The sequence below is a fragment of the Papio anubis genome, chromosome 17 (assembly GCF_008728515.1).
Source record: "Papio anubis isolate 15944 chromosome 17, Panubis1.0, whole genome shotgun sequence".
NCBI classification, from domain to species: domain Eukaryota; kingdom Metazoa; phylum Chordata; class Mammalia; order Primates; family Cercopithecidae; genus Papio; species Papio anubis.
In genome coordinates this window covers 67,680,714-67,707,403 of record NC_044992.1, presented here as the reverse complement: position 1 = coordinate 67,707,403, position 26,690 = coordinate 67,680,714, and the positions used below count along the sequence as shown (strand labels likewise).

At 55.0% G+C, this 26,690-nt stretch overlaps 2 protein-coding genes across 11 annotated transcripts; one reads left to right on the top strand and one right to left on the bottom strand.

The window, feature by feature from the left end:
- The first annotated feature begins 1,156 nt into the window (after positions 1 to 1,156).
- Positions 1,157 to 23,845, top strand: EXOC7 (exocyst complex component 7). Of its 10 annotated transcripts, XM_009191288.4 has the most exons (21): positions 1,158 to 1,307; positions 1,505 to 1,570; positions 2,833 to 3,017; positions 3,318 to 3,423; positions 6,346 to 6,568; positions 9,927 to 10,094; positions 13,620 to 13,712; positions 14,445 to 14,513; positions 15,519 to 15,664; positions 15,914 to 16,066; positions 16,274 to 16,372; positions 16,719 to 16,781; positions 17,115 to 17,181; positions 17,938 to 17,976; positions 18,689 to 18,754; positions 19,035 to 19,155; positions 19,416 to 19,511; positions 20,272 to 20,335; positions 20,563 to 20,604; positions 20,713 to 20,846; positions 21,102 to 23,845. In XM_009191288.4, exons 1-21 carry the CDS (start codon positions 1,248 to 1,250, stop codon positions 21,202 to 21,204), a joined length of 2,163 nt encoding a protein of 720 aa, XP_009189552.1. In that variant the 5' UTR covers positions 1,158 to 1,247; the 3' UTR covers positions 21,205 to 23,845. The 10 variants fall into 10 exon arrangements, with proteins under 10 accessions (XP_009189553.1, XP_009189552.1, XP_021783692.1 ...); XM_009191289.3 differs by lacking the exon at positions 20,563 to 20,604 and having other exon boundaries at positions 1,157 to 1,307; XM_021928000.2 differs by lacking the exon at positions 13,620 to 13,712.
- Positions 22,214 to 25,549, bottom strand: ZACN (zinc activated ion channel). The gene is made up of 9 exons (XM_003913469.5): positions 25,453 to 25,549; positions 25,253 to 25,377; positions 25,064 to 25,108; positions 24,816 to 24,922; positions 24,431 to 24,600; positions 23,464 to 23,588; positions 23,113 to 23,323; positions 22,838 to 23,002; positions 22,214 to 22,404 (listed from the first exon to the last, which is right to left on the bottom strand). The coding sequence occupies exons 1-9, from the start codon at positions 25,547 to 25,549 to the stop codon at positions 22,214 to 22,216; spliced, it is 1,236 nt and encodes a 411-aa protein (XP_003913518.1).
- Positions 25,550 to 26,690: the final 1,141 nt, after the last annotated feature.

Here is a 26,690-nt window from a genome sequence, read left to right as displayed (position 1 = left end):
ACCCATTTCCTCCTCCTCCTCTTTGGGTGGCTATGAGTAGAGGGAGCGCATGGGAACCCTAGAACTTGGTGCCCCCCAGGCTGGGAGTAGCGGCTCACGCCTGTAATCCCAGGACTTTGGGAAGCCGAGGTGGGTGGATCACTTGAGGTCATGAGTTCGAGACTAGACTGGGCAACATGGCAAAACCCTGTCTCTACCAACAATACAAAAAAATTAGCCGGGCGTGTTGGCAGCCGCCTGTAATCCCAGCTACTCAGGAGGCTGAGGCACGAGAATCACTTGAACCTGGGAGGCAGAGGTTTCAATGAGCGGAGATCGTGCCACTGAATTGCAGCCTGGGCGACAGAGTGATACTCCCTCTCACAACAAAAAAAGAAAAGCTTGGTGTCCGCCCTCCCCCACCCAACCTTCTCATCCACCAGCACACGCCTCCTTGTCTATCTTCCCGGTGTCTGGACACGGAGGCCACAGAAGGACTGAACCAAGTTGGTCGGCCATGTCCTGTCTCAAGGCCGGGGGCCAGAGGCAGGGTGGGCAGGGACTGGTTAGAGGAAGGAGTAATTCTAGGTTTTTCAGGAGCTGAGTCTACAACCACAACATCCAACCCTGCAGGGAAGTTGATCCAGGGGCGCCCACCACGCCATCCCCTGGAGCTGCAGCTGGAAGCTGGGACTGGGCCTGGAGCTCCGGAGCAGCCCCGCCAGCCCACAGGATACGGTTTTGCGTAATGCAGGGTGGAAGGGGAAAACGACTACACAAGCCCCTGGTTCATTACATGGACACACGTTAGGCATCTACTGTGTCACCTGCTCTGTGCGGGGCGCTGTGGGGAACACAATCGGCCTTGGTGCCTGCCCACAGAATGCGACCTGGGGAAAGGAATTCGTCGCCTTCCCCAGCAGTGTTTATGAAAAGGCTGGGTCTTTCAACGAAAACAGCAAGTGAGCTGTAAGCGTCCTACCAGCTGCGGGACATAAGGCCGATCAAAAACCTCTCCTGAGGAAAGGAACCCGCGTCGAGATCCCTTGTAGGATCCGAGTACACGTCACTCCACAGCCACACTCAAGATGGCCGTCGGTCCGTTCCTGGGCTCCGCGCAGGCGCACTTCCGCCTTCCACGCCCAACCTGGCTCCGCCCAGGTGTCCCGGGGCGGGACCAAGAGCGGAAGTGGGTGTGACGGGGACTGGGGCCCGGTGGGCCCGCGAAGGAAAGATAGTGGGGGGTGGGAGCCGTGGGGTTCGGAGCGATGATTCCCCCACAGGAGGCATCCGCCCGGCGGCGGGAGATCGAGGACAAGCTGAAGCAGGTGGGCGTGGGCCTGGGGAGGAGGTGAGGGAAAGAGGCCAACAGCGGGGCCTGAGTGTCTACTCGGAGAGGAGGCAGGGGTGGGAGGGAGCGCACCCAGCGAGGAGATGGGGTTGGGGGCTAGGCCGTGGGGTCGGGACACAGTGGTCTCCTTTAGCTTCTGGTTTCTGGTGATGTCCTCCCCTTGCCTGCTCCCAGGAGGAGGAGACGCTGTCCTTCATCCGAGACAGCCTGGAGAAGAGCGACCAGCTCACTAAGAACATGGTGAGTCTCCTCGCAGCTGGGGGAGGGGGCAGGCCTCCGGACCCTGGGGGAAAGCCTTGCGACCTGGCGGTTCCAGTTCCTGCCGCCTGGGGTTCTGTCATGGGTGGCGACGCAGGCAGTCTGTGGGTTTATCTCGCAGCAGTTTGGCATCTCTCCTGCCTAGCCCCCTCCCCATATTCCGTCCCCTCACTGAGGAGGCTGCGCTTCCCCCTGGCCTGGACTTGCTGCTTTCTGTCTAAGCTCGCCATTCTTCCTTCTCTCCTTCTGCAAACACTCAGTGAGTCTGACCAGTTAGTTGGGCTAGGTACTGGGCATATGTCATCGTCAATGGATCCTCTGCCCAGGAGGTTGGCACTTTGAGATTCCCGAGAGCAGAGAAGACTCAGCCTTCACTCCAGAGGGCTTCAGGGAAAGAAAGAGCTCTGAAGTCAGGCAGATCTGGGATCTAGTCCTTGCCCTGCTGCTTAAGTGTGTGGCTTCTGATAGGTAACTCTGGTGTCAGCGAATTCATCTGCTAAAGCAGAGACTGTGCCAGCCTCCCAGTGTGTCTGTGAAGGTCATATGCGCTAATGCATGCGACTGCATCTTGCTCAGTGCCTGGTATACAATAGGTGCTCAATAAGTGAGGTTCCTTCTTTATTCCTAGAGGAGACTGGAAAAGCACAAAGTGAGTAAATACAAACTTGTATTTGTATTTAGTCACACAATAATAAAGTCCTAGTCCTTTTCTAAAAAATTTAATTTTAAAATTATTTCCTTTTAGAGACAGGGTCCGGCTCTGTTGTGCAGGCTAGAGTGCAGTGGCATGACCGTAGCTCACTGCAGTCTCTAACTCCTGGGCTCAGGCAGTCCTCCTGCCTCGGCATCCTAGTAGCTGGGACTGTAGGCACATACCACCACACCTTGCTAATTATGTGCGTGTGTGTGTCTGTGTGTGTAGACAGGGTCTCACTGTGTTGTCCAGGCTGGTCTTGGACTCCTGGTCTCAAGCAATCCTCCTGCCTCAGCCTCCCAAATTCTTAGGATTACAGGCATGAACCATCACGCCCAGCCTCTAGTCCTTATTCAATGAGTTTCATCCTTAAGAGAGTTTTGAAGATACAGAAATGCATTTGAGGCTTCTCTGATACACCCTCTTCCTTCCCTTGTGGAGTTTATTGTCTAGAAACCCAGAGAAAAGGCAGGAAATGCCCAAGGTGGGTGTGTAGAAGCAGTGCTGGGACCACCATGAGGCCTGAGATCAAGAGGCTTCCCTCCTGCAGGTGTCTATCTTATCATCCTTTGAGAGCCGCCTTATGAAGCTGGAGAACTCCATCATCCCCGTGCACAAGCAGACGGAGAATCTGCAGCGGCTGCAGGAGAATGTTGAGAAGACACTGTCCTGCCTGGACCATGTCATCAGCTACTACCATGTGGCCAGTGACACTGAGAAGATCATCAGAGAGGGGTGAGTTAGGCCCATAGGGTCAATTCCTAATCCCTCCTGGACTGGAGGGTTGGTCTGTAATCCCAACAATTTGGGATGCTGATGCGGGAGGATCACTTGAGACTAGGAGTTCAAGACCAGCCTGGATAACACAGTGAGATGCCTTTTAAGCCCTAAGTCTTAAAAGGCGGCGGGGGGGATAGCATATATTTGAACCTGGAGTCCCATGTATTAATTCTCTTCTTTCCCTTCCAAATACTGTGTCCTTAGTCCTGCTTCACCCCCCTTGCCCCAGCCTGACCTGGCTCTTTTCCTTCCCAGCCCCACAGGTAGGCTGGAAGAGTACCTGGGAAGCATGGCCAAGATTCAGAAGGCAGTGGAGTATTTCCAGGACAACAGCCCAGACAGCCCAGAACTCAACAAAGTGGTAAGGGATCTGCAGAATAATGTGAGGAGCTTGGGGATATCAGTCTCTGTCCTGGTCTCATGAGGGACATGGGGCCAGCTTGAGGATGTATACAGTAGAATACACAGAAGGATATAGCACAGTACATCCTCTAGGCATTAGTATCTCTGCCTCAAGAATTGCACATTTTTTATTATTAAAAATTCTTTATTATAAAACTTTTAAATGTATTATAAAAATTAAATTATAAATTACATATAAAATATATACTTAACATTTGATTTTTTTTTTTTTTCCTTCTGAGACAGAGTCTTGCTCTGTCACCCAGGCTGGAGTGCAGTGCTCAGTTCACTGCAACCTCTGCTCCCAGGACCATGCCATTCTCCTGCCTCCGCCTCCGGAGTAGCTGGGATTACAGGCGCCCGCCACCACACCCGGCTAATTTTTGTATTTTTAGTGGAGATGGGGTTTCGCCATGTTGGCCAGGCTGGTCTCAAACTCCTGACCTCAGATGATCCCCCACCTTGGCCTGGGATTACAGGCATGAGCCCTTGCACCCAGCCGCATTTGATTTTTATAAATGCATTTGTTGTTTCTTTATTTTGGTTAAAAATACATAATATAAATTTTTTTCTTTTTTTTTTTGACACGAAGTTTTGCTCTTGTTGCCCAAGCTGGAGTGCAATGGTGCGATCTCCCAAGCGATTCTCCTGCCTCGGCCTCCTGAGTAGCTGGGATTACAGGCGTGCGCCACCACTCCCAGCTAATTTTTTTTTTTTTTTTGTAGTTTTAGTAGACACGGGGTTTCACCATGTTAGCCAGGCTGGTCACGAACTCCTAACCTCAGGTGATCCGCCTGCCTTGGCTTCCAAAGTGCTGGGATTATAGGCGTGAGCCACCGCGCCCGGCCAAAATATACTATTTTAACTCTAAGTTAACAGTGGCGTTAAGTCCCTTCACAATGTTGTGTAGCCATCACCATTATTATCTCCACAAATATGTTCATCTTCCTCAAGTGAAACTCCACTCCCATCAAACACCAACTTCCCATTCTCCCTTCCTCTGTCTTCTGGTAACCACCATTCCACTTTCCGTTTCTGTGAATCTACTCTAGGAACTTGAATCTATGTGATTTTTTTTGCATTATATATTTTTAATTTTTTTTTAAGAGACAGGATCTGGCTATGTCATCTAGGCCAGACTGCAGTGGCACAACCATAGCTACTGCAGCCGCGAACTCCTGGGCTCAGGCAATCCTCCCGCCTCAGCCTTCCGAGTAGCTGGGCCCACAGGCACGTGCCACCATGCCCAGCTAAGTTTTAAATCTTTTGGTAGAGAGGAGGTCTCCTGTGTTGCTCAGGCTGGTCTCAAACTACTGTCCTCAGGTGATCCTCCCACCTTGGCCTCTCAAAGTGTTGGGAGGGGTTATGGGCATTAGCCACTGTACCTGCCTTCATTGTATCTTTGTGTTTAAGTTTTGGGGTCATTAGATCATCAGAGCAAGATAGTGGCTTGGCCTCTGGAAATCACAAATCTATTTTCTGTCTTTGTGGATTTGCCTATTCTGAATTTCTGATATAAATGGTATCTTATAATACATGGCCTTTTGTGCTGGCCTCTTTCACTTAGCATGATGCTTTCAAGATCAGTCCATGCTATAGCATGTATCAGTACTTCGTTTCTTTTTCTTGCATATGCTATTCCTTTTTGTGGATAGACCACAGTTTCTTTTTTTGTTTTTTTTTGTTTTTTTTGTTTTGTTTTTTGAGACGGAGTTACGCGCTTGTTGCCAAGGCTGGAGGGCAATAGCACAATCTTGGCTCATTGCAACCTCTGCCTCCTGGGATCAAGCGATTTTCCTATCCCAGTCTCCTAAGTAGCTGGGATTACAGGCACCCACCACCACACCCAGCTAATTTTTTATATTTTTAGTAGAGACAGGGTTTCACCATGTTGGCCAGGCTGGTCTTGAACTCCTGACCTCAGGTGATCTGCTTGCCTCAGCCTCCCAAAGTGCTGGGATTACAGGCGTGAGCCACCATGCCCAGCCAGACCACATTTTCTTTAGCCATTTATCCTTTGATGGACACTTGGGTTGTTTCCAATTTTTGTGTTGTGAATAATGCTGCTATAAACCCTTTTATACACGTCATCGTGTGGACAGATTCATTCTCTTCTATGTTTGGGATACCTGTCTTTTATCAGATATGTAGTTTACAAATATTTTCTGTCATTCTGTGGGTTATCCTCACTTTGTTGATGGTATCATTTGCAGCACAGAAGTTTTCAATTTGATACTGTTCAATTTATTTATTTATTCTCTTTTGCAAACCCCCCACTAACAAGAAGACACATTAACGGTGCAGTGAGAAAATAATCAGCCAGTATTTATTAAGCACCTACTTCTTGTAAAACCCTGGTTTTTACCTGTAAACACAAATTTTGAGAGAATATGAAGTAAAGGAGTCACCAAGGCTGCTTCCCGACATTTCTTCTTTGGGTTAAAGGATATCAGGGCAGGCCAGGTACAGTGGCTCATGCCTGATCCCAGCACTTTGGGAGGCTGAGGCAGGTGGATCACCTGAGGTCAGGAGATCAAGACCATCCTGGCCAACATGGTGAAACCCCATCTCTACTAAAAATATAAAAATTAGCTGGGTGTGGTGGCATGTGCCTGTAATCCCAACTACTCGGGAGGCTGAGGCAGGAGAATTGCTTGAACCAGGGAGTTGGAGGTTGCAGTGAGCCAAGATTGTATCACTGCACTCCAGCCTGGCGACAGAGCGAGACTCTGTCTCAAAAAAAAAAAAAAAAAAAGGGTATCAGGGCAGAAAAGGGCAGAGGCCCTGAGTTAGGAAGACCAAGGTGGCACGGGCAGGGGAAGGCCAGGAGTGACAGAACACTGAAGCAGCAGGCACCCGCTTCCTTCTGTTGTCCCTGCAGAAACTGCTCTTTGAGCGCGGGAAGGAGGCCCTGGAGTCTGAATTCCGCAGCCTGATGACACGGCACAGTAAGGTCGTCTCACCTGTGCTCATCTTGGATCTGATCAGTGGTGACGATGATCTGGAGGCCCAAGAGGATGTGACCCTGGAGCACCTGCCCGAGAGCGTGCTGCAGGATGTCATTCGCATTTCCCGCTGGCTGGTGGAATACGGCCGCAACCAAGGTAAGAGGTTCTGACTTGGCCATGTGGCACACTGGAGGCAGAGTGAGTTTTTTTTTTTGAGATGGAGTCTTGCTCTGTTGCCCAGGCTGGAGTGCAATGGTGCAATCTCGGCTTGCTGCAGCCTCTGCAACCCTGGGTTCCAGCGGTTCTCCTGCCTCAGCCTCCTGAGTAGCTGGGATTACTGGCGCACGCCACCACACCTGGCTAAGTTTTATATTGTTAGTAGAGATGGGGTTTTGCCATGTTGGCCAGGCTGGTCTTGAACTTCTGACCTCAGGTGATCCACCCACCTCAGCCTCCCAAAGTGCTGGAATTACAGACGTGAGCCACCGTGCCCAGCTGCCTTTATTCTTTAATCCACTTGTCGTGGCTTTTTTGATAAAAGGATGTTTAACTGGAACCAATATAAGCAACCATTCTATGACTTATATATCAAGCTGTGAATCTAGGCAAATTCAAACTTTTCTTGTCTTGATTTTTATGTTCATTTGCCTTTTTTGATTAGTTGTAAAATTTTCAAATGGTACAGAAAGCCATGGGTGAAAAGTAAAAGTCCATCTTCCACTTCCGCAATGCCTCCATTACATAACCCAAAGATGAGCACTGTTAATGTTTATTTATGCCAGGTGTGGTGGCTACACCTGTAATCCTAACACTTTGGGAGGCTGAGGTGGGGGGATCGCTTCAGCTCAGGAGTTCAAGACCTGGCCAACATGGCAAAACCCTGTCTCTACAAAAAATATAAAAATTAGCTGGGTGTGGTGACACATGCCGGCAGTCCCAGCTACTTGGGAGGCTGAGGTGGGGGGAATGACTTGAGCCTGGGAGCTGGAGGTTGCAGTGAGCTGAGATCACACCACTGCACTCCAACCTGGGTGACAGAGTGAGACTCTTGTCTCGAAGAAAGAAGGCTGGGTGCAGTGGCTCACGCCTGTAATCCCAGCACTTTGGGAGGCCAAGGCAGGCGGATCACCTGAGGTCAGAAGTTCGAGACCAGCCTGACCAACATAGAGAAACCCCGTCTCTACTAAAAATACAAAATTAGCTGGGCGTGGTGGCCTGTAATCCCAGCTACTTGGGAGGCTGAGGCAAGAGAATCTCTTGAACCCAGGAGGTTACGGTGAGCTGAGATGATGCCATTGCACTCCAACCTGGACAACAAGAGCAAAACTCCATCTCGAAAAGAAAGAAAGAAAATAAAAACTTCAACTCCAATAGATATCCAGTACTGCACTTTTTTTTTTTTTTTTTTTTTTTGAATCAGGGGTTCCCTGTGTTTCGCAGGCTGGAGTGCAGTGGCGCGATCTCGGCTCACTGCAAGCTCCGCCTCCTGGGTTCACGCCATTCTCCCGCCTCAGCCTCCGAGTAGCTGGGACTACAGGCGCCCGCCACCTCGCCCGGCTATTTTTTTGTATTTTTAGTAGAGACGGGGTTTCACCATGTTAGCCAGGATGGTCTCGATCTCCTGACCTCGTGATCCACCCGCCTCGGCCTCCCAAAGTGCTGGGATTACAGGCTTGAGCCACCGCGCCCGGCCTTTTTTTTTTTTTGAGACGGAGCCTCGCACTGTCATCCAGGCTAGAGTGCAGTGGCGTGATCCTGACTCACCACAACCTTTGCCTCCTGGGTTCAAGCAATTCTGCCTCAGCCGCCCGAGTAGCTGGGATTACAGGTGCCCGCCACCACGCCCAGCTAATTTTTGTTTATTCTCAAGGGTGCAGGGATTAGGTGTAAGTGTCTGAAGATACTTGTAACCTTCTTGCCATCACTAGCTCCTCTCCAAATAGATCAGGCCAATTGATGGATTCATTGACAGTCTCATGCTATTTTTCAGCCCTTCATTGGCCTTTGTTTTGCCATCTATAGCATCACCACAGTGCCTCTAACTTTTTAATTTGTACTTTTTTTTTTTTTTTTTTTTTTTTTTTTTTTTTTTTTTTTTGAGACGAGTCTCGCCTCTGTCGCCAGGCTGGAGTGCAGTGGCCGGATCTCAGCTCACTGTAGCTCCCTCCCGGTTCACGCTTATTCTCCTGCCTCAGCCTCCGAGTAGCTGGGACTACAGGCTCACCACCTCGGGCCTCAAGGTTTTTGTATTTCTTAATAGAGACGGGGTTTCACCGTGTTAGCCAGGATGGTCTCGATCTCCTGACCTCGTGATTCGCCCGTCTCGGCCTCCCAAAGTGCTGGGATTACAGGCTTGAGCCACCGCGCCCGGCCTTAATTTGTACTTTATTAATGGCTAAAGATGTGTGTTTTTCATTCACTAACATTTGTTGTCTGTTTGCTTCCTATAGAGCTCGTGTTCTTTGAACCCTTACCAAGTTGAATCTGGATATTAACTTTGTTTTTTTATTTAAAAAAAAAAAAGTACCATTTAAACTTACAACTAGGGCTGGGCACAGTGGCTCATGCCTGTAATCCCAGCACTTTGGGAGGCCAAGGCCAGTGGATCATTTGAGGTCAGGAGTTCAAGACCAGCGTGGCCAACATGGTGAAACTCCATTTCTACTAAAAATACAAAAAATTAGCTGGGTGTGGTGGCGGGCACATGTAATAATCCCAGCTACTTGGGAGGCTGAGGCAGGAGAATCGCTTAAACCCGGGAGGCAGAGGTCACAGTGAGCCAAGATCGTGCCATTGCGTTCCAGCCTGGGCGACAAAAATGAAACTCGGTCTCAAAAAAAAAAGAAAAAAACTAGGACTGGGCGTGGTGGCTCATGCCTATAATCCCAGCACTTTGGGAGGCCGAGGCTGGTGAATCATTTGAGATCAGGAGTTCAAGACCAGCCTTGCCAACATGGTGAAACCCCATCTCTACTAAAAATATAAAAATTAGCTGGGCGGAAGTGGCGCGTGCCTGTAATCCCAGCCACTCAAGGCTGAGGCAAGAGAATTGGTTGAGCCTGGGAGGCAGAGGTTGCAGTGAGCCATCACACCACTGTACTCCAGCCTGGGCGACAGAGTAAGACCTTACCTAAAAAAAAAAAAATTACAACTAATCATCAGTTCTATCGGAGGGTGTTTTTCTCTTTTAAGACTGCCTGGCCGGGCGTGGTGACTCACGCCTGTCATCCCAGCACTCTGGGAGGCTGAAGTGGGCAGATTACTTGAGCCCAGGAGGTCGAGCCTGCAGTGAGCTGACATCGTGCCGCTGCACTGCAGCCTGGACAACAGAGCAAGACCCTGTCTCAAAAAAAAAAAAAAAAAAATACTTTGCCTGATTTGGGACAAGATATGGGTGGCTTGCGACCCAGAGCAGACAGCAGATGCCAAGAAGGGTTGACAGGTAGACATGATGGGTCTGCAAGGCAGAGGCAGGGCCTGGCAGCCATACCTCTATCGCTCTGTATCTCCTCAGATTTCATGAACGTCTACTACCAGATACGCTCCAGCCAGCTGGACCGCTCCATCAAGGGCCTGAAGGAGCATTTCCATAAGAGCAGTTCTTCCTCTGGGGTTCCCTACTCCCCTGCTATCCCCAACAAGAGGAAAGACACACCTACCAAGAAGCCAGTCAAGCGGCCAGGTGAGCCCCCATCCTGGCCCATCTCTGCAACAGCCAGAGGCTGACTGGAACTGCACTGCTTTCATCCAATCTAGCGTTCGCAACGTCAGACCCCTCTAGAGCTTGTCGTTATGGTAACCCTGACTGTAGGTACACAGGACAGAAAGCAAGTGTCTAGCCAGCCAGTGAGGCCCCCGCAGAGCAAGACCCTTCTACCCAGCAGAGCCTGGGGGTGACACAGCTTCTTTGGAGTGAGGGAGTAACACAGGTGCTCAGTTAATCCTGCCCGAGGCAGGCGGCAGAGGCTTCTAGGGCCGAGCCCCTGCCTAGGCCTCGTGCCTCACACACACACCACCCTGTCAGGAGACCAGGCACACTGCTGCATCCAGGACGCTGGGATAGCGAGGGGATAGGTGCTCCAACCTTCACCTTCCAGAAAGGCAAGGTGACCTGAAGTGATGTGTAGCTGAGAGCTGGATGGGGAGAATTTCACTTTCCCAGTCGATCCAAAAAGGAAAGAAACCCCAGAGCATCTTCTCAGAAGAACTTAAACTGGCTTTGGGCTCCAGTGCGAGTCAGTGCCTCGTGGAAAGAGGCACCATGATGAGAGGCCTGGGCCGGTGGGTGTCGCTGTCCTGGGTGAACATCTCGTCATCTGTCTGTTCTTTCTCCCTGGCATCATGTCCCTTGTAGTCTGTACTCCAGGTAAACAGTGTCTCTGCCAGCCACAGCTTGGCAAGCCCGGCTGTCTCTGGCCACTGACAGATGCCCACAACTCGATGACATGCTGGGATGTTCTGGGGTGGGGCTGCTGAGATTGCTCTGGAAGAGAAAGCTGGAGAAGCCAGGGCTGCTCCCACCCAGGCTGGCCCCCTGTCCAACTGCTGCTGCAGGCACATGCCCTAGGTGTGGCCTGTGGGACCTGCTTATGACAACAGGCTTTAGGTAGAGCTTACTTACACCCTTGGTTTCTCCAGTCCCTACCTGCCCATGCCTCTCAGAGACCGAGGTGTCTGTTCCACAAGAGCACCCGCTCCCCTCCAGGCCTTTGTTTAGGGTTTAGAGAAACAGGCAGAGTAGGGGCTGCCCTCAGGGAGTAGAGCATTAGGGAGCTGGTGCCTGGGGCCTTCTCCCTCCAGTGTGGATGTCCTGCCAACCCAGCCAAAACCTGCAAATGGGGACTGCCAGCCCAGCCTGTGGGCGCAGCTGCCTGCACAGCGGATGGAGCAGCTCTGTACCTTCTGTGTGGTGGGGAGTGGCTGTCTCTGTGAGGCTTTGAGGATGCTTTAGCCCCAGCCACTCTGTGCTCACTTCCTCTTCTACCTGGTTCCCTGACAGGCCCCCTGGAAGCCCCAGAGCCCTATTTGCACTGCCCTAAGAGTGCCCGCTGGCCATGCAGCCACCTGGCCTTTCAGGCAGGAGGGATCTGATCTCAGGTAGCTCACAGTGGACCGCATCCATCCTTGGCCCAGGGACACAAGAGGAAAGCTCTCCGGCTGTGGGGTTTCCGAGTTGTCAGGCACTGGTGGGCTCAGGACCGATGTCAGGCTCTAGGGAGTCAGGCTCCGTTGATGTCGGTTCCCACTTCTGAGGAGAGGGGCAGGGAGGCCTCCCAGGTGGTGAAGCACTGACCTCAGCATCCCTGGAGGTAATTGGGCGCCTGACGGGTTTGGCGGCTGCCAGATCTGCATCCCCGACCCACATCCTGCCGGCGTGCACCTGCGCCCGCAGCTGCTCCGACTGCTCCTGGTGGGTCGTGGGGTGGGAATCCAATTCACTCATTAGTGAGCCTCGCTCGCTGAAGGGGAGAGCACGAGCAAGGCAGATGTGAGCCAGGCCGCAGAACTTGGTTATTAGGAGCTAATTATGGGCCGAGTATGGTGGCTCACGCCTGTAATCCCAACACTTCGGGAGGCCGAGGCGGGCGGATCACCTGAGGTCAGGAGTTCAAGACCAGCCTGGCCAACACGGTGAAACCCCGTCTCCACTAAAAATAGAAAAAAAATTAGCTGGGTATGGTTGTATACGCCTATAATCGCAACTACTCAGGAGGCTGAGGCAGGAGAATTGCTTGAAACCAGGAGGCGGAGGTTGCAGTGAGCCGAGATTGTGCCATTGCACTCCAGCCTGGGCGACCCAGCAAGACTCTGTCTCAAAAAAAACAAAAACAAAAACAAAACAAAAAAGAGCTAATTGTGATGTCATGCGGTGCGACGCAGTGCAGTGCAGGTGTAAGCAATGAGCCTCCAGACACTGCCCTTTCTGCCTCAGCTTTCTGGGGAGCTGTCAGGACACAGCAGCCTCACTGTGCTCAGATAGACAGTAGGAGGGTGGAGGGCATCCCGGGTGCCTTCCTGCCCCCATACATTTTGTTAACAAGGCAGCTGCACTTGTCTACTTGAGATGCGGGTTTATTTCCCCACGTTTTCTGGCCCAAGATGTCTCATTCCCATAAAGGAGGCTGACTCAGGTGGCTGTGGGCGCTACCATTTTGTTTTTTTTTTTTTTTTTTTTGAGACGGAGTCTCGCTCTGTCGCCCAAGCTGGAGTGCAGTGGCGCGATCCTGGCTCACTGCAAGCTCCGCCTCCTGGGTTCACGCCATTCTCCTGCCTCAGCCTCCCGAGTAGCTGGAACTACAGGCGCCCGCCACTGCGCCCGGCTCATTTTTTGTATTTTTAGTAGAGACGGGGTTTCACCATGGTCTCGATCTCCTGACCTTGTGATCCGCCCGCCTCGGCCTCCCAAAGTGCTGGGATTACAGGCGTGAGCCACCGCGCCCGGCCCAACCATTTTGTTCTCATTGTTTTCACTTGTGATACTAACTGTTGTTTTTTTCCCCCATGCCAAGAGCATGTGCCCTCTCCTTCTGCGCACACCCTCCAGGCTCTCTGTGTGGTGGCTTCTGTTAACCCCTTCTTGACTTTTGGATTTTTTCTTGTCCCTTTGGTTGTTTGGGGAACTCTAACGTGTGGGGCTAGGCTGCCTCTGGGTCTCTGAGCCGTCCGCCTTGGGCACCGCGCTCCCCGGAAGTTCAGTCAGGGTGGCTTCCTGCTGGCTGCTGTTTGGCGTACGTCCCAACACTGAACGTGCTCGGAGAGCTCTGCCTGGAGTTTGGGGCTGGGCTGGGGGCCTGTTGGCTTCAGGGTACCCCCAAGCTCTGCCACCCTGGTTGTGCCCTCTCGGTGTGCAAGCTTTGTCACTGGCTCCTCCAGCCTGAGCCCTCGCCTGTTCTGACTACAATGCCACTCCATATTTTTGACTTCTCCTGGTGGATCTTGTTCCATTTTCATTATCCTCTGTCCTTTCAGAAATGAACTGAAATCCAGAACAAGGAGGGTCAGTAGTAGAATCAAGGCTCCATTTGGAGAAGGAAATGATTCTTTTCCTTCGCCTTTGTCCCCAGGGTCTCTGGTGGTCCCAGGGAAGGGCCTGCTCACTGTTGGGGGGCTGGGTATGGGGCCTGGGGGCAGGTGGAGGGCTGCTGCTGTTTTCTCTCACTCATTTCCTAGGTCTTCTTATCTCCTCTCTGTGTGGCTCTGGTGACAGGGACGATCCGTAAGGCTCAGAACCTTCTGAAACAGTATTCCCAGCATGGTCTAGATGGGAAAAAGGGGGGCTCTAACCTCATTCCTCTGGAAGGTAATCACCCTGTGTTCCCCTCCTGTCCCTTCCTCCTCCACTGTGTGTCCACGCACTTGGCAGGGCAGAGCCTCCCCCAGGAGGGCCTCGGGAGAAACCCTGAGGGGAGCAGGGTGGGAATGGCAGGTCCCCAATGCCACTTGGGCTTCAGCAGGCGCAGGGACAGTTTCGCGGCCCTCGGCCTGGTCCTCTCTGGCTGATGGCAGCTCTGCCCTCCCTGGGGCTCCCTCCTCCCTCCCCTGTCTCTGTCCTTGTCTCCTGTGTGAACTCAGAGAAAGCTCTTTGTCTGGGGCAGCCTTTCACGCTCAGACCCGCAGTGGCAGCCCCAGCCGGCCGAGGCCTCCCCTCTTCAGAAAGGGGAGTGTGTGCAGCAGGGGACAGGCAAACTGGGGCTTTGCGCAAATACGGCGAGGTGGGGAACCCCCCTGGGGCCAAGCATCAGCTCTTCAGCCCCTCCTTGGTCCTTCTCCGCTTTCCCTGGGCCTCCAGACTTGGGGAAATGAGCAGCTAAGGACGGTCCTGGGTGCTCACTGAAGTCAGGCTTGAAATGGCTGTTCCCAAGGTGGCTTGAGGTAGAGGAGGGGCTCAGAGCCCTCTCTGATGCCCCCTTCCCCATCCCCATCTGACATCCCCCTCCTGGAGATGAAGGGCTTCTTCCCTATACCCCAAGGGGCGGCCTGCCTGGCCCCTGGATAAACACTGCTTGTGTTTATGCGGCCAACATCTCGCCAGGTCACGAGCATGATTTCCGAGTTAAGCACCTGTCCGAGGCCTTGAACGACAAGCACGGGCCACTGGCCGGTGAGTACTGCAGCCCAGCCCGAGGGCAGCTGCTGACACTGCCTTCGCAGCGGTCCCCGGATGGCCTGCTCCTGTCTGGCCCAGCCAGGCCCAGTCTGCTCTGAGGATGGGCCAGGCCTATGCGCCTCTCTCTCCACTCTCTTTTGGGCCTAGGTCTCCTTGCCTCTCTCCAGATGGGAGTGCGTGCCTGGCTCTCAGGCCTGGGCCAAGGGGAGAAGCCGCTGCTACTCAGAAAGCAGGCAGAGAGGGAAGGTGGCTCCCTTGAGGGCAGGGAGCCCTGACGTCCGCCTCCTGCAACAACTCAGAGCTCTGATCCCCTCGGAGCCCATCCCTTGGCACATAGGACCAGGCAGTTCTGCCACTGGTTTTGTCCACAAGCGCCCCCGCTGTGGCCTCCAGTAATAGGATCTGGCCTCCTCCTGGGGCAGCTGGCAACCCCTCCTCTCTGGGACTTACCAGCCTCTTCTCAGATTTTGACCCCATGCCAGCCAGCCTCAGAGGCTGCAGCCTACCACCCTCTTAGATGTTCCAGAAGCCCTGGCTGGGCTGGTCACTTCCTTCGCAGGCCCCACATTTGCCCACATGGATGACCCCAGTGCCAGCCTCCTTGAGGTGGCACAGCCACCTGCCCACCCTGGGCTGCCCTCTTTCAGGTACAACTCAGAATCCTCAGTCCTGGGGTCAAACTACCTTATCCAGGATGTTGATTCAGTGATCTTCCCTCCTTATCCTTCCGTCCGTCACCCTCCTGCCTCTGGTGTCTGATCCCACTGTCTGCGCAGAGCTGAGAATGAAGCCAGAACAAAGGCTGAGCTCAGCTCCTATTGTTCCCCTCGAACCTGGCGGGGCCTGCTGGTGCCCTTGCAGCTTTCTGCCAGAACAGTCAGCCTCTTCCCCGTCCGCTGCCGGTCTGGGGTGCAGTCCAGGAGCTGGGGGACCCACCCCTCCCCAGCCAGAAGTGTGGCTGGCCCCAGACCAGCCACTCAAGAGTTGTGTCTTCCCCAGGGAGAGATGACATGCTGGACGTGGAGACCGATGCCTACATTCACTGCGTCAGTGCCTTCGTCAAGCTGGCGCAGAGCGAGTACCAGCTGCTGGCAGACATCATCCCCGAGCACCACCAGAAGAAGACCTTCGACTCCCTGATACAGGTCCCGTGCCGCCCTGGGGCTCTGCAGCCAGCCCCAGCGAGAGCTGTCACCACAGACTCTTGCAGCCCTCAGCTCCAGCCACCACCCCCGCCTTGTGCCCTGTGGACTGGTCCTGGGTGGACGCTCACCACCTCCCCATCGCCCCACTTCCTGCACACTGGTCCCCTATACCCTACAAGGATCCCCCACCAGCCCAGAGCCAGCTCCCACCACCCCACCCTTCCCTGAACTGTCTCCCTGTCCCCTCAGGATGCCCTGGATGGGCTGATGCTTGAAGGGGAGAACATTGTGTCCGCTGCCCGGAAGGCCATTGTGCGACACGACTTCTCCACGGTGCTCACCGTCTTCCCCATCCTGCGGCACCTCAAGCAGACCAAGCCTGAGTTTGACCAGGTGCTCCAGGTATGTGGACGAGGGGCCCTCGAAAACAGCCAGGAGGCATCCTGCTGCCTGGTGTGGCCGCCCTCATCCCTCCCTGGGAGAACCGCATTCTCCATCCCACACCTCTGCTCTGAGGATGCTTGGAGACAGCTTAGGAAGGGCCCTGGGCGAATGAGATGCTCACTGAGTGACTGGAGGAGAGCTTGGAACTCCCTTGTGCTTCCTCAGGGCACGGCCGCCAGCACCAAGAATAAGCTGCCTGGCCTCATCACCTCCATGGAGACCATTGGTGCCAAAGCGCTGGAGGACTTTGCGGACAACATCAAGGTCCCTGCCGTCCTCCCCTTTCTCCCTCCCTCCCGTCCCAGCACCCACAGTGACCTGGCCCTGGGGGACTCTCAGAGAGCAGACCTCCAAGAGGGTGCGTTGTCCCAGGGGAAGCCAGCTGCGCCGCTGGCCTGTCAGCACCCATGTGCCTTCCTTTCCTTCCTGGGGCCTCCAAGCCCTCTGAGGTGGGAAGGGCCTCTCCCCCTTGGTCCAGCCTGGCTCAGCCTTTGTGCCTGAGAGGTGTCCTGGCACCCGTCTGCAAGGAGGTGGCACCGTGAGCAGGTGCACGGGGGGCGTGGGGTGGGCCGGGGGCTGCTTCAGGGAACCAGAGGCTGTTTTTCCACAGAATGATCCGGACAAGGAGTACAACATGCCAAAGGACGGCACCGTGCACGAGCTCACCAGCAATGTGGGTGCTGCCTGAGGACACCGGGAAGAGGGGAGGAAGGAGGACCCAGGCCCAGGGCCCGGCAGAGTACTGGTGGAAGGGACCCAGTCTGGCCCAGAGCTGCTCGCACCTTTGTGAGCGGTCCTGGGTGGCAGGATGGACAGTGACGTGCTTAGTGTCTCTAGCAGACAGGGCCCTTCCTGGTAGACTAGAGTGAAAATGAAGTTTCCAGCCGCGCTCTTCACTGGGCGGATCCCAGCCCTGGGCTGGCCGTGGGCACTCAGAGGGGTCGCTGCGGGAGGCCGTCAGCCGGGCCTGCCACTTGCCCTTCTGCACCGTCTTCTTCCCACCCAGGCCATCCTCTTCCTGCAGCAGCTTTTGGACTTCCAGGAGACGGCAGGTGCCATGCTGGCCTCCCAAGGTACTGGCACTTCCCAGCTGGGCCCCCTGCCCCACTCCCCTTCTTGCCTGGAGACATGGGGTTAGAGGGCAGGGAGCAGTGAGGAGGCGTCTCCAGTCTGTGGAGGGGTTGAGATGTGCCCTGCAGAGGGTCCCTGGGGCTGAGCATCAGGAGAGCGAGGTTTGCCTGCACCTTTCAAGACCAGACACTGGACCTCCGGCCCCTCCCTCAGCCCCTTTGACCGTCGTCGCCCTGGAAGCAGTGTCCTCACTCTGGGAGCAGTGCTGGCTGGTTGGAAGGTGTCCTTTCTGCGCCTGCCCCCCTCCCGAATCCTTCTCTGTGTCTGCCTGCTCTCCTTATCAGGCTCGCTCAGCTGGCCTTCAGAGGGTAGCAAGTGTTTCAGGGCTAGCTGGGTGTCTTCCTGCTGGCCCTGCCCTGGGACTGGAGCTCGGGGTCGGCCTGTGAGCAAGAGCACCTTTCTGGTTCATTCCAAGCACTGAGGTCCCCGGGCCCTCTCCTTCTGTCCCATTTTGGGGGCAGGGAGCCCATGGGCAGCCTCCAGCCTGCAGTTTCCCAGCTCTGTACTTACAGAGCGCTCCCTGGTCCTCGGAGGGTCCTGCCTGCTGTGTGTTGCTGTCTGTTCTGGCTGTCGTGGGGAGAGGTCTGCTTGACTCGGGTTGACGTGCCATTTCTAACCTGTTTTTTGCACTTTGCATCTTTCTCCCTCCTTTGTCTCTCCTTCCGTCCCCTCTGTGTGCACTGCCTTTCACTCCGTAGTTCTTGGGGACACATACAATATTCCTTTAGACCCCCGAGGTAAGCAGTGCGGTTCTGCAGCCCCCTTCTGTCCCTCTGAAGCTTGGTGGGTGAGGTTCCCTGGGGACTGACTCTCAGGACCTACTGGGGAGCCCGAGTCAGAGGGGACATGAGTTTTCTCAGGGTGCTCTCAACTCTCTCTGCTCCCTTCAGGGCCACTCTGTCTCTGAGCTTATCCGCAGCACCTGCCGGGGCCAGAGCCCTGAATACACGCCCCAGGCTCACCCGGCCTCCCTGCCTTGCTGTCCCTACTCGGCCTTCCACACTGCAGGCCGCAGCTTCCTCTATTCAGGAGGGTCTGGTAGAGGGGGATGTTTGAATGTAGGGGAGAAGGTGCAGAGACTGTGAGGAGCCCTTTCTAAGACTCTGCTGTTGGCAAAAAGAAAAAGGGGGCCTTGTAGAAACCACCCAGGGTGGGTGGGCGCAGGAGGGGACAGGGCGCTGGCATCTCACTCTTGTCCTGCCAGCTTTTCTGCTGACATGGACCAGCTCCTTAGCCATGCCGCCCCATCATAGAGGGCAGCTCTGGGTTCCAGAAAATCCAGGGCCGGTGCTTCCTGTGGCAGGGGCCGCCCTGTGGCTTAGCAGGTAGCTGGCTCTGCCCAAGGAAGCCCGGGGACCTCAGTGTCCCCTCAGACTGCTGCATGGCATGGGGGAAGGGCCGTTGAGGGTCTTGGCTGCTGCCACTGCAATAACAGGACTTCTCTCACAGAGACCAGCTCTTCGGCCACCAGCTACAGCTCCGAGTTCAGCAAGCGGCTGCTAAGCACCTATATCTGTGAGTGTTCTCCCAGGCAGACCAGCAGCCCTGCCACCTGCATGCCCTGGCTTTCCCTTCCTTCTGTCTGTGCTCTCTGGCTATTCCCAGGGCCCTCTCCTAAGTGCCATCTGACCTTTGGAACCACAACCTGACCTCTAGTTCAGAGGCTGAGGGGAGCTGGGCTAAGGCCTCCTGAGGCGACGAGGAGCGATGGATAGGAGTGCGTTAGCAGGTCCCGGGATGGGGTCGTTTGGGTCAGACTGCCATGGTGGGTGTGGCCCCATTTTTCCCTGTGCAGGTAAAGTACTGGGCAACCTACAGTTGAACTTGCTGAGCAAGTCCAAGGTGTACGAGGACCCAGCTCTGAGCGCCATCTTCCTTCACAACAACTACAATTACATCCTCAAGTCCCTGGAGAAGTAAGTGGCCTGAGGGAGCGAGTCTGCGCCCCTCGGCTGTGCAGCCGTGCCAGCCCCTGCCCCCTGAGCTCCTTCTCTTGTGGATGAGAGGGGAGGGGTGCTTCAGTCTCCTCCATCCCAGGACCCGGAAGGTGGGAGTGCTGCTGCTGTAGAGCTTGGAGAGTTTGGGGTGCAATGGGAGGCCCTCCCAGCATTGCTGCAGTCTTTGGGCGTGAGGAGCCAGTCCTGCCCCTTCTCCTCTGTCCCCTACCCCCACCCAGGTCTGAACTGATCCAGCTGGTGGCAGTGACACAGAAGACTGCCGAGCGCTCCTACCGGGAGCACATTGAGCAGCAGATCCAGACCTACCAGCGCAGGTGAGAGGCTGGGCCCGCCCTGCTCCTGCATAGGCCCCCAGCCGTCTTAGCTCTCACCCCGCCCCGTGCCACCACGCACTCTTCCTTCTCAGCACCTCAGGACACAGGGTCGGTCATGGGGAACTCCTGTCCTCTGGACCCTAATCCTCCACTTGGTTTCTAATCAAACTCACGGGCCAGAGAGAGAAGCCCCCCTCCTCCACCACTACCTGCTCCTAGGGGCCCACTGTCACCACTGTAGAGGGGAGTCTGCCAAGTGTCAAGGCTAAGAATGATTGAAGAGCTGACTGTCAGAGACGTGGGTAATGTTTACCCCAGGAGAAGAGCAAGGTCACGAGAGCACTTGAACTTGGCTGAGCCTTGGTCTGTGGGGATCCCTGTGCTTCTCTGGTCCTCTTTCTTCCTGGCCTTGTTTCTTCCCTTTGAATGTGTCTCCCTCTTCCTTCTCATTCTTCTGCCCTTCACTCCTTTCTTTCTCATGTTTCTCCATCTTAATTTGCCATGATATTGATGTAAAGTATAGTTGATGGTATTTGTTCAATTTATTGAACACTCAAGTGTTTCCTTACGTTTTCTCAGAAAGTGACCAGTTTAAAGATTTTCTATTCCCAGGAAGAAAATCTGTTGTTTTGCTTAGATGTGACCCATATCCCTTCCTACCACCACCCACCAAGTAGATCCAGAGATTTAGCAAATGAAACAAGCCAGGCCACTGAGGTAGGCCGCCCCCTGCCCTCACACTTCTCTTTCTGTCTGGCAGTTGGTTAAAGGTGACCGATTACATCGCAGAGAAGAATCTACCTGTGTTCCAGCCGGGAGTCAAGGTGGGCTCAAGGCCTGGGCTGGGAAGGGGTGTCTAGCAGATGGGATACTTTTTGTCGTGTCTCGGTGAAAAAGTGGACAAGCATCCCTCTGGGATCAGAGAGCAAAGGATGCATGCGTCCATCAGGACACAGGAGAGAGGCCCAGGCCAAGGGGGTTTGGGGAAGAGTGGGGGCAGGCCACTGGGCTCTAAAGTGAGCTTTCTCTGCCGTCTCTCCTGGCTTCCCAGCTCCGGGACAAGGAGCGGCAGATTATCAAGGAACGTTTTAAGGTGAGTCGGGGTCCTCTCCCCTCCACTGCTTGCTGCTACTGTTGAGGCAACACACATCCAAAATGTTTGTCTCTGGGTCCCTTCCTTTTTCACCTTTTTGGTGGCCAGGGCTTCAATGATGGCCTCGAAGAACTGTGCAAAATCCAGAAGGCCTGGGCTATTCCAGACACAGAGCAGAGGGACAGGATTCGCCAGGCCCAGAAGACCATTGTCAAGGAGACCTACGGGGCCTTTCTGCAGAAGTGAGCCTTCCATTTTCCTCTCCCAGCCTGTGCTGCCCACAGCCCCAGTGGGCCTCTTCAAGCTCCTCTTCCTCAAGGGAAAAAGGAGAAGGGTGGGGGGTTTAGGCAGCAGATCCAGTGCCCTGGGCTTTGGGGCGGGACCAGACAGGGAATCACTCAGGGCCACCCCTTCCAAGAGACTGTCAGGAGTGCCTTAGGCTGAGGGTGGAGCTCGGGAGGGTGGCCCTCCGTCCCCTGACCACAGTGCCCCCTCAGGTTCGGCAGCGTACCCTTCACCAAGAACCCAGAGAAGTACATCAAGTACGGCGTGGAGCAGGTGGGCGACATGATTGATCGCCTTTTCGACACCTCTGCCTGAGCCTCCTGCTAGCCCTGCCTGGTTCCACCAGACTGGCATGTCATTGGACAGATAAACCAGTGTTAACTTGTCTCTGGGCTGGGTGAGCTCGAAGTCCTTAGGGACAGAGACCTGTCTCCACCACCCCATCCAGGAGCTGTGTCCCTGAGCCCTCTAGTCCTGGTTTCCACTTTCTCCCCACAGCCCGTGTTCCCAGCCGAACCAGCACTCTCTGGGAAGCCTGGGGTCCCTTCACACCTTGGCTTTTATGACCCAGATGGCTTCTGAAACAGGAAAGGAGAGAAGGAAGACAGAGGCCTGTGCCCACTGCTGTCCCATGTGTACCAAGAGCAGCAGGGCAGAATGGCCCTACCTCTAGCCTAGGTCAGAGCAGAGGACAGAGAACTCCCCTACAGCCCAGAGATGTGGTAGGGCTCAGAGAAGCAGCTAGAGAAGCAGCTAGAGCACCTGGAGGAAAGGCAGTCAGCATTGACGCCCTCTCTTAAAACACATTCCCGCTCGCCCACAGGCCTGAGGTCTGGGACCTTTCCCTCCTAGGAGTTCCCTAGGTGGCTGGAGGAGGCAGACTCACTGGCCATTTTTCCCTAGAGTCCAGCACACTGCAGGAGGCGTTCGGAGGAGGAGTTCCATCCCACCCTCTGCAGCCTTCCTCAAGCGCCTGTCTCTGGTCCCCAGCCTCAGTGCCTCCTGGCCCAGAGCCAAGCAGTCGTCGTTGCCAAAGGAGCAGTTAGGCTGCCTGCCTATGGGCTGGGAGACAGGGACAATGGGGAAAACTTCAGGAGCAAAGTGAGAGTTGGAAGCAAAAAATAGGACCCCGCCTATTTAGGACGAGAATGAAGACTGACCCTTGAGGCACACTTGCACTGGAGATGGGTTTATTTCACACTCTGCTTGTGTGCTTACAGAGGGGGAGCTCAGCCTGGCTTCATCCACAGACCCTGCCATGGCCCTCCCCCAGCCATGGGAAAACAAACTTCATCCTCAGGTGTGCAGCCCAGGCCCTGCCCCGTTACGGTCTAGGCCGCCTGCCATGGGGTGCAGCCTCTCCAGGGGCTGGGCCAGACTTGCACGCTGCCCACATCCAGATTCCAGCGAAGATGAATTGGCTGCATAGCACCCCAACCACATACACGAGGAAGAAGATGCGGTCAGCAGTCTCAGGCCAGCTTCTCTGTGACCCCTTTACTCCTCTGGGGGACTCTGTGGGGAGAGATACAGGGAAAGGAGCTGTTCTTCAAGGTCCCCCCAACATGAGCAGAAGAGTGAACCACAGGGGTCATCAGCTTGTATCTCTCCCTTTCTTAGATTCTCAGCTGATGAAAATTTGGGTCTGGCCCATTTCAGGCCATCTTCAGTTAAAGAAACACCCTCTTAGGCTGTGCAAGGTGTGGGTTATCAGGGGATTGAGGTCACCTGGGACGTCAGGGAGGCTAAGCTTGCTCCCTGCCCCAGACCTGTTTCTTCTAAGGGAGGAGGACATGGTGGAGACCAGGGATAGGAGAGCCAGCAGGGTAGATGCAAGGAGCTTCTATGCATGCCTGAACCCCCCGCGCCCTCACCCCAGCCCTAGGTATGCACCTAGGCCTCATTCCTTTACCCCCAGCCCCAGAAAGGGGCCCCAGCCCCTGCCCACCTTCAGGATGAGGCCCTGGGTTGCCATGCTCTTGCTGTTCCCCTCTTGGGGCTGGGCTGGGGCTGCTTTTGGCCCCAAGGCTGCTCCGGGCCAGCAGCCCAGCCAGCAGCACAGTCTCCATGGTGCTGAGGAAGAGCAGCAGCAGCAGGATGGTGAAGTAGTAAACTGGGGGAGGCAGGGCACGGGGAGATGCTCAGGGGCCCGTCCCTCAGCAAGCTGAGCAGCAGTGGGTGACGGGGGAGAAACGGCAGGCTGGGTGAGGTAGCAGGGCTTACTGAGCAGTGGGTTGCAGGAGGAGGAGCTGGGCAGGGCCTGCACCAGGGAGGAGTGGAAGACGAGGTAGCCCAGCAGCAATGTCACCTTGTAGCCTATGCGCTCAATGGCCCGGAGGGGCAGCAGCCCCCCGCACACGTCAGCCAGCAGCAGCGCCTCTGCAGGCACCAAGAGAGCGATGATGGACTTGAGTGCCGTGTTCTTCAGGCTCATCTGGAAGGGGAAAAGCCAGGGCCTTCCAGTGGGAGGAAGGAGGTGGGCAGTGGGGGCATGGGGCTTGGCCTCTGGCCCTGCATCCTCACCCCCACCCACCTCCAGCAGGCCTCTGTTGGTCTCCTCCCGACTTGACTCACCTTCACCTGGAAGCAGGGCACCAGCTGCTGGGGTGGGACTTGGGTCTTCAGATCATAAACTACGTATTCCCTCTTGACACTCACAATCTCGTTCACCGCGTGGGTCTGGAACTCTAACTCCATCGCTGAGGGGTGGGAATGAAAACTATGAACTAGGAAGGAGAGATCCCAGCTGCCAAGTCTGGGGGTAGCAGACTGGAGCCCAGGGGTGATGGAGACTGTTGATGGCTTTTGGCAGGGACAGACTTGGAGACAAAACCAGTCCGTAGATGGGCTTCCCAAACCTTGTTTTGCAACATCCCAAATCGTCTCCAGTTAAAGGAAGGCCTTTATCAGATTCATAGATGAGCTTTCATTGTAAAAATAAATGTACTTTGCACCACTTCATGGTGGAGGGAGAACTGGTCACAGGTTCGCCAGTCTATCATCTCACACCTGAAGCAGGATCCCCAGGGCTACGGCTGTGGTCTCTCACGGAGGGAAGAGTAGGACTTCTTTGCCAAGTTAGATGTCACCCAATGGGTTTATACAGGGTGGCTGCACCTTCAGGTGGTTTCCAGGAGTGAGGCCACAGCATCCTGAGCCTCTAGCCTTGCTGCAAGGGGCTGAGCCACTGCGGTCAGGCCATGGCTGTGGAGGGCAGTTGCTCCGGGGAGGACAGAAGACTGATGTGCTCGGATCTCTAGGATTGCAGAACTGCTGCAAATCTTTGAGTCTGTCACCCTAGAGAGGAGCCCTGAGGCTACTGCTGAGTGCAGAGAGGGGCTGCCCCTCAAGTAGGGGGCGCAGTGGGAGAGCAGGTGCTGCCCACCTAAACCTGGGGTAGACTGCTCTGAACACAGACCTGGGCATTCCCTTTCCGTCTGCCTTCTCCCCTTCCCTCTGCCCTGCACCACAGACCTAGGAGTTCCCTTTCCCCACCTTCCTCCTCCCCTCCCCAACCCTGCAGCCCCTGCCCTGTCAGCACCTGTGTTGCTAAGAGCATAGAAACTGAGGCTGCAGTTGCTGTGGTCCCGGGGGAAGTGGAGGAGCTCAAAGTTGCAGTTGGTCTCCGTGGTGAGGGCCAGATTGAGCTTCACGTGGCCATCCTGGTCTACTCGGACCTGTGGGCTCTGGTCCCTCCAGTCCACCCAGAGCCTGTGGGGAAAGGTACCACAGCCAGAGCCCCAGCCCCTTGGACAGGGCCAGGGGAGACCCTGGCATCCCACCCCCAACCACAGAGGCAGTAGAGATGCACTGCTAGTCTGGCAGGGACTGCCAGGAGGGGCATATTCACCCAGCCTCTAGGTTGTAGATGGGGAGAAGGAGGGCTATGCACCGCAGATTCCTGGGGCAGGAACTGTTTCACTTACGCCTCCAGGATGGTGAGCCTTGGTGTCCAGAGAGAATCCCAGGGTAGTGTGACAGCGTGCCGTGGGTGTGCACTAGTGTTCCAGGCCAGGCGCGTGTCCAGCCAGGACTGGGGACACAAGGGCACCACTGAGGCTCCTGATCTCCACGTATCCATGCCCCCAAGCTCAGCATGTTGATGAAGGCTGGTACTTCTGAGCTGGACTCAGCTGGGCTTTCCCATCCCACCTCCCCGGGGATAGGAGCTCACCAGCTTAAGCAGCAGCATGGAGGACATTGTGTATCGCAGGATGTCCTGAGGGAAGGGCAGTGTGTCACCTCAGGGTGAGCGCTGTGTTGGCAGAACACGAACACGGCAGGAGACCCCAGCACTATCCAGGGCTGAGTCCTGTCTCCTGCCCAGCCCAGCACTTAGGGCCCTTGGCCTAGCGGCACTTACCACATTAAACACATTGGAGACAAACACCTGCACGTCCACGAGCAGGGGTACACTCCCATTGTTTGGAATCTGGATGCTTTCCTGAGCCTTCTGGGGCAAGCTGACGTTGAAGAGGGATGGCCAGACTGAGCGATAAAGGTCAAGGTCACTCAGGTGCCCTAGGGCCCATCGCAAAGCTTATGACCTTGCCCTCCACCTACCGGCTGCTGTCTCTTGGAAGCCCTGCCCATGGACCAAGGGCCAGGTGATGCTGAACCCCAGGAAGGTGAGATGGAGCAGGGGCCACAGGGCCATCATCAACTGCACGGAGGGACTGGAAGGAGCAACAGTGCCTAAGCTACAACCTCTGTTCTAGTCACTTCTCCGGCAGCTGAGCAATTGGTCAGAGGCAGCTGCTCTGGGCAAGGACCCTAGAGCCGTGGACTTGGCAGCCGCTGCCCCAGTTCCGCAAACACCCAAAGATAAAGCCCAGGACCCAGCCCCGCCCACACTGCAGCTGCCTTGGTGTCCCTGTCCCGCTCCATTTCTACCACCTGGAACCCGTTGCGATGCTCAATGCCTGCCCAGGGGGACCTGGCAGGTGTAAGACCTCTACCTCTCCCCGATTTTGTCCTTCCAATCAGGGCCCACGGGTGTCCCCTGCATTTCAGTGGCTGACACCAACCTACCTAAGACCCAAACCCTTGGTGAGTGTTCTGTGCTCAATGATGTGAGATGGGGACAGCCTTGAGAGTCTCCCTGCTCTCCTTAAACACTGAAGTGATTTTGTGTAAAGAGCCTTGGCTCAAGAACCCTGGACATGGTGGCTCATGCCTGTAATCTCAGCACTTTGGGAGACCAAGGAGGGCAGATTGCTTGAGCCCAGGGGTTTGAGACCAGAGTAACATAGGGAGACTCTGTCTCTATCAAAAACACAAAAATTAGCTGGACATGGTGGCATGCACCTGTAGTCCCAACTACTCGGGAGGCTGAAGCTGGATCACTTGAGCCCAGGAAGTGGAGGTTGCAGTGAGCCAAGATCACAACACTGCACTTCAGTCTGAGCTACAGAGCCAGACTCTGCCTTCCCTCCCCCCACCACACACACACCAAAGAAAAAAAAAAAGAACAAAAGAATTCTGGTAATCCCAGTAATCCCAGCACTTTGAAGGAGGCTGAGGTCAGGAGTTTGAGACCAGCCTGGCCAATATGGTAAAACCCTGTCTCTACTAAAAATACAGAAATTAGCTGTATTAGTATCCATGGTGGTAAGCCCAGCTACTTGGGAGACTGAGGCAGGAGAATCACTTGAACCTGGGAGGCAGAGGTCGCAGTGAGCCAAGATTGCACCATTGCACTCCAGCCTGGGCAACAAGAGCAAAACTCCATCTCAGAAAACAAACAACAACAACAACACAGAAACCCAAAAAAAGCCTCTGGGAAGGGAGTTCTATCTGGA